This window comes from Ornithodoros turicata, chromosome 1, assembly GCF_037126465.1.
Source record: "Ornithodoros turicata isolate Travis chromosome 1, ASM3712646v1, whole genome shotgun sequence".
NCBI lineage: Eukaryota > Metazoa > Arthropoda > Arachnida > Ixodida > Argasidae > Ornithodoros > Ornithodoros turicata.
Genome location: NC_088201.1, coordinates 212,125,427 through 212,136,186, shown reverse-complemented (window position 1 = coordinate 212,136,186; position 10,760 = coordinate 212,125,427). Strand labels below are relative to the sequence as shown.

Genomic DNA, 10,760 nt, shown 5'->3' with positions numbered 1-10,760 from the left:
CTGGGAATGCGTTCCATATCTTGCCATTTCACGAAAGGTTACTCCGTAACTTACGCACTTTCCGAACACAATCAGCCATCGTTAATTAAATCGTAATCTGACAGCAGCTCTCCTCATCATCTGCAAACGGTGGCATGGTGCCCTACACAGACGTTCTTAATGTCAGGTAGAACCACTAATGAGTCGTCTTACTAGTACAGCTGTTATGAAGAATATATCCTGTTACGTAAGAATCGCACGTTAATTTGGTTGAGATAGTCGTCTTGATACTAGTCTTGCGCATAAACTCTCCTTGCCTAACGCACACCGTACATTCAGTTGGAACTGCGGGTCCAAGAAGATGATTGCCCTCGCGATTATCCTCGTCATTCTTACGTATTCCCAGCTATGTGAGTAAAAGCTTCCATTACTGTATACTGCTCCCGCTTAGCTTCGCGCCTCCATCTCCACACTATAGTGTGCGACGTCTCGGATCATTTGAAAGTACGGTCGCATCCCTTCCGGTCGGTTCGGAAAAGCATAGTGTAATTTTAATCCTCGTGGGCCATTGGGCACGTTATTCCAAAACCCACGCGACATCGGTGCCGTTCTTCGATGGAATGTTGTGACAACAGCACACGATGGATTTGGAGTGTAGACCTCTTTCTGGAAGAAGAGCAAAAATGTTAGCGACTGGGAACCTAGGAGGGCGCGACCTCTAGAAATGGAATGCTGCGATTGCATGAGATTCTCAAATGCTAATTACGTGGCGTGTGAAAGGCGCCTTCCCTCCTCTGATCAACCGCGGTCATAGTCCTAGAGAATAAAACTGTCCTGATCAAGACTCAGGCGACAAGTGACCAATGAAGAAACGCGCAGACATCTTGAGATGTCTGAAATAAAGGCGAGCAACGCTGGTACGAACGAGTGGAAGTCAACATTGCCGTCGAGTGTCAACGAGTGGAGTCTTGTGCAGTTCCAGACTACCACAAGGGTTCACGTAACGATCTATTTTTGCGTGCGAGCTCAATTTCCTACATTTCTACTTTAATGCGAAATTCGGTGTTGCCATACTGGTTTCGAGTTTGACAGGAAAGTAGGGAAAGGGAATAGCTTGCAAGCAGCGCATATAAAGGGTGTTTTGTTTTTATTAATTACAAAATTTTAGGAGAAAACAGCAGAGAAAAATAGGTGCCGTCGTAGCAGATGGGTTATAGGGCCAGCCGAACATCCTCTAGGACAGCGTGTGCAACTACAGGACAACTAGTTAGCTGGCAACATAGAAACGTATCACAATTGTGAGAGAGGTTGCAGCATACAAATATGTTTGACATTTATACTAAAATCTGCAAAGTGAATCATTTACCACATCTAGGTTTGGTAGTTTGAAGGGTCAGGCCTTGCCGCTGCACTAGCGGTGGCCCTGAGAGAGGCCGAAGACAAAATTACGATTGCGAAGCCTATTGACGCTTACATTGTTGCGAGTCAGGTAGTCTTCCTAGCGGGAACACTAATATTTTACCGATCGTGTATTATCGTGTATTACCTTACCAGATACGCGGTGCTTTACTTCATGAAAATTATGTGGCAGCAAGCTGCTACACTGTGTGACAGCGGGATAGTATCACCATTTGAAGCAAATGATGCGTAGGTCAGTGCTCTGTCGGGAATCTGTTGATAGGCAAAGCAGACAGAGGGTGGTTCCGCGGTTTCGACAGCATCACCGTGTATCAGGTTCCACTGGATCAACAAGACGTCTTTACCATGACCACAATTACGCCTCTGCCTGGCTGACCTTTCCTTTTTGCCTGCCTCTTTTTTTGTTCGTAAAAAAGGTATGCCCCCCCCCCCCCCCAATTACGCCATTTAGATTTAGATTTCCAGCATATGCCTTTCGGTTATCATAACGCTGCGCAGGCCCTACGCCCTGGCCCTGCAAGCCAGACCGAAGTGCAGGATTTCGAACAGCCGTGTCTGGTATTTGGACTACATGAGAGCCACGGTACTACAAAGAATGCGCAAAACTGCGAGTCCGGCAAACCGTCTCTGGGCTCTTGGGTCGTCACTTTCCTGCCGATTATATCCCCCCACTGCTTGGTAAAGTGTCACCACAGCCTTCCATCGTTCATAGTATTACGACAAACGTGTCGTTTCCTGGGACGCATGAACTTCTGTCACCCTTTCTTCCGTCGCTCTTGACGAGAAGCCCGAGTCCTACGAACATACCGACAAAGCAGTGAGAAGAAACGAAGCTCTTCGTCAAGATCTTTATCCACTGGTAACATCGTAGCTTTTGTTTCAGGTTGCCGCCAGTCCCCCAGGCAGTGGGAAAGTCACATCGTTTTCATTGGTAAAATAACGTTGTGGAAGTATGGAAAAACGTAAAATGTGTCCATTGCGGGACCCCTGCAGGTGATGGATGTCACCATTAGATTAGCATCATCCGATAGCTTTAGACATAGCCCTTCACATGATATAAAGTGACTGGGTTCAAGCTCATTCTTTGTCGCCTAGTATCGCACAACCACGAGTGGTACATGAAAATGTTGCATGTTCGATCTTCATTATTTCTAAAACGCCAAAATATTCTTCACGATTTATTTCACAGGGGCATAATTATGCCTGTACTTTGCGCTGCTGGTAAGGTACCTTTTCTTTGTTTGATTGAGACGCAGGGCTACCTTTCCGTGGAGCGATTTTTCCACAAAAAGGCCCTCTTCTATGTCTACTAGCGCGTTTTTGTTTGTATTCTTGCTAACTCAGTGTAAGTCCTAGATGACTGCATTTTAAACCTCTTAATAAACCAACTCGAACAGGTGCAGAAGACACTCTTTACACGACTAAATTTTATTTCCAGGAAATAATGATCGATCGTGTTATACTGGAGAGCAGCAACATACTGTCATCACAGCGGTCTTACAGGCTTTGTAGCACCCGCCGTGGTTGAGAAATTACGATACGAGGCATAAAACTAATTAAAGATAGCATGCACAGCTTTGGAACTATCACTTTATGCGCCCAAGCTAAGAGACGGCTGCAACCACCCGGCCACGAATTTGTATTCTCAGGTGTTGTAACTTTCAGTCCCCTGTGGCCATATAGTTCTGCCTTCTTAATATTAACTGGTACGACAGCCTCATAGCGTGCGTATGTGCATTGCCTCAAGCACGTGTGCGGGAGAATAGTGAATATGCGCACGTGCGTACGCACAAGTCGTGCGCGCGACTCCCATGAAAGTGCGTAATAGCAAGTTCAAGGCGCCCACGAAGGTATTGCCCCGCGTCTCCAAAGGAAAAAAATAGACATACGCACCATAAGTGCAAAATAAGTACACAATGCAACATCTGGGCAATAACTTACAAAGCAAAGACTACGAAGCAAAACGGGCTCGTAAACATACGAGGAGCGCCTTTGTGTGGAAAAATCGCTGCACTGAAAGGTAGCCCTGCGTCTCAGTCAAAAAGAGAAAAGGTACCTTACCAGCAGCGCAAACAACAGGCATAATTATGCCCCTCTGTAATAAAGCGTGAAAAATATTCTGGCGTTTTAGAAAAAAATAGGATCGAACATGCAAAATTTCTGCGTACCAATCGTGCTTTTGCGGTACTAGACGGACAAAAAATGCGCTTCAACCCAGTCACTTTATATCATGTGAAAGGTCATGTCTAAAGCCATCGGATGATGCTAACCCAATGGTGGCAGCCATCACCTGCAGTGGTCTCGCAATGGGCTCATTTTACGTTTTTCGAAACTTCCACACGTTCTTTTACCAATGGAAAGGATGTGACTTTCACACTGACTGGGCGACTGGCGGCAACCTGAAACAAAAGCTACGATGTTACCAGTGGATAAAGATCTTGACGAAGCGCTTAGTTTCCTCTCACTGCTTTGCCGGTATGTTCGTAAGACTGGGACTTCTCATCAAGGGCGCACAGGCAACTCATGTACTCTCCCACGATTTGAATGAGACTGGCGGAACTGGGAGACCATTGGGTTAACGTAAAGTGACGCTCTGGGGACACTGGAACAAGCTCACGCAATGTGGTCATTGATTTCTCCGTCAGCGGGAGACCTGTAGCAAAAAAGGGGTTGAAGGTCGCGCGCTCGTGGGTGGGGCGCGCAAGGCCGCAGCGTCGTGCACCCTGACTGACAAAAAAAAAAGAAAAAAAAAATTCGCTGCGCGTCTTTCAGGTGAAAATAAAAGATTGTCTCACTTGGCGTCTAAAGTAGAGACATGACCCCACCTTGTCAAAAATAGTCAAGGAAATCGAAGATGGCATTTTTGAGAAAATTGAAATGCAACTTTGGCAATTTTCGCCTACCATGTGCGATTCTCAAGCTAATAACACAGAAACCACTGGGCTGACGAAACTGAACTCTATACAGCACGAAAGCTCTTTCAACGTCCTATCGAATGGCACTAAGCTCGATGTCCTCAGACGTTCCGTGATGAAGCAAATTGGTAACAAATTTTGTCCTTTTTGAACGTTTACGCAAAGTTTGGCATTTTTTAACAGAAAATCTGGGGGATTCAGAGTTCTGTGGGTGGCTGTCGACAGTGTCTATGGTGCAGCTTATAATAACAAAAAACCTCCAATTCCTATGCATAAAATCAGCGGTGTTAGATCAAAGTCGGTCCAGAAGAAGCACTCAGGCAGCCTCAGACTTTCCTCCTCTCCCACGCGGAAACTACTCCACGCACGAGCGTCGCACGTGGCTTGATTTGCGTCGTTTGAGCTGTCCTCCAACATATATATATTTTTTTTCTGGGCGAATTAAAACATACGACTTTCACACGTTGTTAGATTTATATTGAAACCACTCAGTTGCCAGAAATCTTGCACTGCGTGTGTTTTTTCACATGAGTGCGATGTCGGTCTAGGTTGATTAAACATGGCTGTTCTACACGAGGCACACACACACCCATGAACAGCATGACACATGTGTAGAGTATCTAATGTGTCTGCAACAATGAAGAGAATTAAATCACTCTCAGGCACTAGTTCCCACTTGTTGCAGAATGGCTGTTCTTTACGCCTATTTATGACACTGATTGAGTTGCTATCACAATAGATTGAATGCACTGCATTCTTGGTTACCTTTCGGGAATGCCCGTCACCACGAGGCGTAGCAATCATGTGATTATTATTATTATTGTTGTTGTTATTATTGTTATCACCACCATCAGTGATTATCTTTGTGTACATGTTTTACTAATTGCTTTAATATTTTAATAAATGTGCACATAAAAGGATATACCACTTGCTGTCTTCTTGATTATTCACTATTGCACACTTGTAGTATTGTATTTGGACACATGCAGGTTTCAGGATACCTGCGCTTTTGCGTTAGTAGAATTGGAACTTTAAGGTAACGTAGTACGAGGAGTTAGTAACATGGAATTAACAGTAATGCACAACATTTGATTAATGTTACATCAGCGGTAAAAAAAAAGAAAGCTTCAACGCAAAAGCAGCGTTATAAAATTATGTTGATACCACTTGTTTTTGAGCGGATATTTTACACGTAGAATTAAGTTGCACGCTATTGCAGATTCTATGGTGGCATTGTGGATTTGCAATGTAAGCACCTGCATAAGATGTCCTACCCTACTGCTGGATTGAAAGCTTGCCATTCGTTCGCCACGATATCCGAGCTTCCGTCAGGCTAAGCCTTGCCTGCTCCGCCGCCGCGCTGGGTTATGGCTCAGCTGTACGTCCTCCCGTTGACATTTTAAAGTGGGCGCTTTTACCCACCCACAGACCTTCGGACTACCTGAAGGACCCCAGAGGATCCCTCGTGAATTTGGCCAAGGCGAAGTCTAGCAGTTCCCAGTTCTACTTCATATGTCTCTGCGAGAGTTCACACAGCCTCGCACGTTTTCCTGCATACGAAATCCGTGCGTAGCGTGTTCCGGCCCGCTTACTTCGGTCCCGACAAAGTTCGCTTACTTTTCGGCTGCGCCTTTGTAATCGATCTGAGGAGTCTCGAAGAAACCGTCGCTATATACCCCGCTTGAAGTCCGCGTACTTTGAAGACGGACTTGAGCGCATCGACCCCATGCCCATTTATGCTGCCTCGCTGCCACTCTGCCCCTCCCTAATATTAAGGCTAAAGATTACGTGGAGCGAGTTACCCCACACCTAACATCGCAGACAGCAGGGGAGAGGTACCTGACAAACGGACCAGAAGGTTTCATTCGATGAAAGAAGAGGTCACTGAAAAGGTTAGTAAGCTGCAGTACTCGAACCCACATCTTCTGGATTCCGGGTCCATGGTTGAACCAATTGAGCTAAGCTAACGCAGCTCCCAAGCGACCTCCGAGGGTGTGCCATCTGAAGGGACGACAAGTCAGCCACTCTCGTTAATACACACATTCATACGATGAGATCGGCGCAAGCGGCATCTGTTGAACATGAGACAATTAATGATCTGACGCAGGAACATATAGAAAGGAAAAATACATATAAAGGTTTGTTCGGTTGGTTGTGGTGTGTCACTCAGATGACGCACCCTGGAAGTCCTGCACTCTAAGAAATAAAGGGAGTCGCGAGGCGTCAAGGGCATCCGCCGGAAGCTCCCGTTTACGCAATGGTCCAGGGAAAATGGAGGGCGCCCAAACCACGTGATCTCCAGGAGCCACTCACAGCGACCCCGAGCAGCAGCGCGGGAAAAAAGCGGGGGCCCAGTGCGCATGCGCAGACCGACTTCCTTCCCCTTCTCTCCTCGGGTTTTTTGTCTCTCCTCTCGTCCTCCCTACACCCCAGCCTCGTCCTTTTGTCTTCGACGCTTGCTGTCGAGCAACGATCATGGTGTCACAAAGCAGACAATCAAAAAGCGATGGTGTATGACAAATCAAGTTTATTTGTCCTCGGGAACTGCCTCGAAGAAGCTCCAGTACATATCTTTTTACGTCTTGCAACAGGCTTCACTGGAGCTTTAGGTGCTTCGACAACGAAGGGCAGTTCAGAAGCCAATGCTGAGCTATAGGAAGCGAGTTGCCTCAGGACAGAAGCCGCCGATATTTCGAACAGAGACTGTTCTTCTTCTGGGTACCGTCCTCATCATTGGCATGGTATTTAAAGGGTTAGGTGTGTCGTGTTTAAAGGTTCATTCGAATTGTGGGTCAACAGCCCGGAGGGAAGAAAGGATCCGTACGGGCTTCCACGGCCGGAGTGAATGGCTGCTTTGTTAGAGTGTGGAGGGGATTATGTGAACGTAGTCATCTAGGCTACAGACCGGTTACAGAAAATGGAAGGTTCACGAACACGTGGACGAAACGGGACAACAGGCAAGAATTGGCAAGCATAGCGAAAGATAAGGAGGTTAGTGGTTACGTGGGGAAAATTTCAGAACCAGCAAAGGCTTTTTTTTTTTTTAATATTTGTAATGCAAAGTTGTGGCATGCAATAAAGAAAGTAGAAAGCAGTGGCCATGCAGAACATAACAGATGATAATGGAGGTAGAAGGGATAAGCATATTTTATTTGTGAAGTGTTTCTAGGGTGCCTTGTGATTTGTTGACACCGGACGGATGAAGAGCATTGAACTTGTATATGAGATAAGACTCCCCATCACGTCTGTCACGTGTGGATCTAAACCCGGTTTCTAGAATATATAGTTTAATGTTGTCAAATTCGTGACCAGGAACGTTAAAGTGTTCGGCGGCTGCTTTGGGGAGTTTGTTGGACGTGTCGGTTCTGTGTCCGGTAAGGCGGTTGTTCATTTGTTGGCCGGTTTCACCAATGTATTGCATAGAGCAGTCGCCGCATTCAATGCAGTATATTACATTGGAGCTTGTGCATGTGAATGCGTGGTTAACGGGGTGGGTGTAATTGCTCGCAGTGTTTTTGATGGAGTTAGCGTGTTGAACGTGCTTGCATGTTTTGCAGCGCCGGAGGTTGCAGGGTCGTGTTCCCGTGTGCGTGGTGCTTGTTTTGCTGATTTTGGCATTGACCAAGGAGTCTGCCAGGTTTTTTGCGCGTCGGTATGTGACCTGTATGGGATTTGTGAATATATTGCTAAGTCGGTCACTGCTTTGGAGGAGGGGCTCGTGCTTCAGTAGAATGACTTTGATATTTGGAAGTGCGTTGGAATATCTTGTGATGAAGCTTATTTGGCACGCGTCAGGATTTTTTCGGTTTTCCAGAACCTCGTCTCGATCGAGTGTGAGTGCCTTGCGACGGAATTCGGTTAGGAGGGAGTCTGGATAGTCCCTTTGGGCAAGTGTACTGCAGAGTTCGTCAAGCTTCTCAGCGTAATCTGTGTCGTTTGAACAAATTCGGCGTAGTCTTACACTCTGCCCATTAGGAATTCCAACCTTACAGTGACGCGGGTGGTGACTCTTGAAGTGAAGGTATTGTTGTTTGTCAGTTGGCTTTTTGTACAGGGGACAAACAACAATACCTTCACTTCAAAAGTCACCACCCGCGTCACTGTAAGGTTGGAATTCCTAATGGGCAGAGTGTAAGACTACGCCGAATTTGTTCAAACGACACAGATTACGCTGAGAAGCTTGACGAACTCTGCAGTACACTTGCCCAAAGGGACCATCCAGACTCCCTCCTAACCGAATTCCGTCGCAAGGCCCTCACACTCGATTGAGAGGAGGTTCTGGAAAACCGAAAAAATCCTGACGCGTGCCAAATAAGCTTAATCACAAGATATTCCAACGCACTTCCAAATATCAAAGTCATTCTACTGAAGCACGAGCCCCTCCTCCAAAGCAGTGACCGACTTAGCAATATATTCACAAATCCCATACAGGTCACATACCGACGCGCAAAAAACCTGGCATACTCCTTGGTGAATGCCAAAATCAGCGAAACGAGCACCCCGTACACGGGAACACGACCCTGCAACCTCCCGCGCTGCAAAACATGCAAGCACGTTCAACACGCTAACTCCATCAAAAGCACTGCGAGCAATTACACCCACCCCTTTAACCACGCATTCACATGCACAAGCTCCAATGTCATATACTGCATTGAATGCGGCGACTGCTCTATGCAATACATTGGTGAAACCGGCCAACAAATGAACAACCGCCTTACCGGACACAGACCCGGCACGTCCAACAAACTCCCCAAAGCAGTCGCCGAACACTTTAACGTTCCTGGTCACAATTTTGACAACATTAAACTATATATTCTAGAAACCGGGTTTAGATCCACACGTGACAGACGTGATAGGGAGTCTTATCTCATATACAAGTTCAACGCTCTTCATCCGTCCGGTATCAACAAATCACAAGGCACCCTAGAAACTCTTCACAAATAAAATATGATTTTCCCTTCTACCTCCATTATCATCTGTTATGTTCTGCATGGCCACTGCTTTCTGCTTTCTTTATTGCATGCCACAACTTTGTAGTACAAATACTAAAAAAAAAAAACCCTTGCTCGTTCTGGAATTTTCCCCACGTAACCACTAACCTCCATATCTTTCGCTATGCTTGCCAATTCTTGCCTGTTGTCCCGTTTCGTCCACGTGCTCGTGAACCTTCCATTTTCTGTAACCGGTCTGTAGCCTAGATGACTACGTTCACATAATCCCCTCCACATTCCAACAAAGCAGCCATTCACTCCGGCCGTGGAAGCCCGTACGGATCCTTTCTTCCCTCCGGGCTGTTGACGCACAATTCGAATGAACCTTTAAACACGTCACACCTAACCCTTTAAATACCATGCCAATGATGAGGACGGTACCCAGAAGAAGAACAGTCTCTGTTCGAAATATCGGCGGCTTCTGTCCTGAGGCAACTCGCTTCCTATAGCTCAGCATTGGCTTCTGAACTGCCCTTCGTTGTCGAAGCACCTAAAGCTCCAGTGAAGCCTGTTGCAAGACGTAAAAAGATATGTACTGGAGCTTCTTCGAGGCAGTTCCCAAGGACAAATAAACTTGATTTGTCATACACCATCGCTTTTTGATTGTCTGCTTTGTGACACCATGATCGTTGCTCGACAGCAAGCGTCGAAGACAAAAGGACGAGGCTGGGGTGTAGGGAGGACGAGAGGAGAGACAAAAAACCCGAGGAGAGAAGGGGAAGGAGGTCGGTCTGCGCATGCGCACTGGGCCCCTGCTTTTTTCCCGCGCTGCTGCTCGGGGTCGCTGTGAGTGGCTCCTGGAGATCACGTGGTTTGGGCGCCCTCCATTTTCCCTGGACCATTGCGTAAACGGGAGCTTCCGGCGGATGCCTTTGACGCCTCGCGACTCCCTTTATTTCTTAGAGTGCAGGACTTCCAGGGTGCGTCATCTGAGTGACACACCACAACCAACCAAACAAACCTTTATATGCAGCCATTCACTCCGGCCGTAGAAGCCCGTACGGATCATTTCTTCCCTCCGGGCTGTTGACCCACAATTCGCATAAACCTTTAAACACGTCACACCTAACCCTTTCAATACCATGCCAATGATGAGGACGGTGCCCAGAAGAAGAACAGTCTCTGTTCGAAATATCGGCGGCTTCTGTCCTGAGGCAACTCCCTTCCTACATCTCTACCGGTTCGCTGGATTTCTACCCATCTACGTAATGCTGAGCTATGTGCGTCGTCGTTGCCCATGGCTGCGGGAGAACTAAAACAAAAAAAAAATCTATTGATGATCCGTAGCTCTGCACGAAAATCACTGCTATGATAGGCAATCGATCTTGATTTCGTATTTGAACACCAAAGCGCACTTGTCACAAATGTTCGTAGATCACAGTGAATGAACGGCTGCGACGTGCGTGAGGGGCAACCACACATAATTTGATTAGCGGCATATCAGAAACGTACAAGT

At 46.7% G+C, this 10,760-nt stretch overlaps 1 protein-coding gene across 1 annotated transcript in view; it reads left to right on the top strand.

Annotated features, from left to right (window-relative positions):
• The first annotated feature begins 265 nt into the window (after nt 1-265).
• Nucleotides 266-10,760, top strand: part of LOC135376111 (uncharacterized) — a 166,895-nt gene continuing 156,400 nt past the window's right edge. The window contains exon 1 of the mRNA XM_064608697.1: nt 266-389. Within this exon, the coding sequence (XP_064464767.1) occupies nt 341-389 (49 nt within the window). The 5' untranslated portion in view covers nt 266-340. The remainder of the gene's footprint in view (nt 390-10,760) is intronic.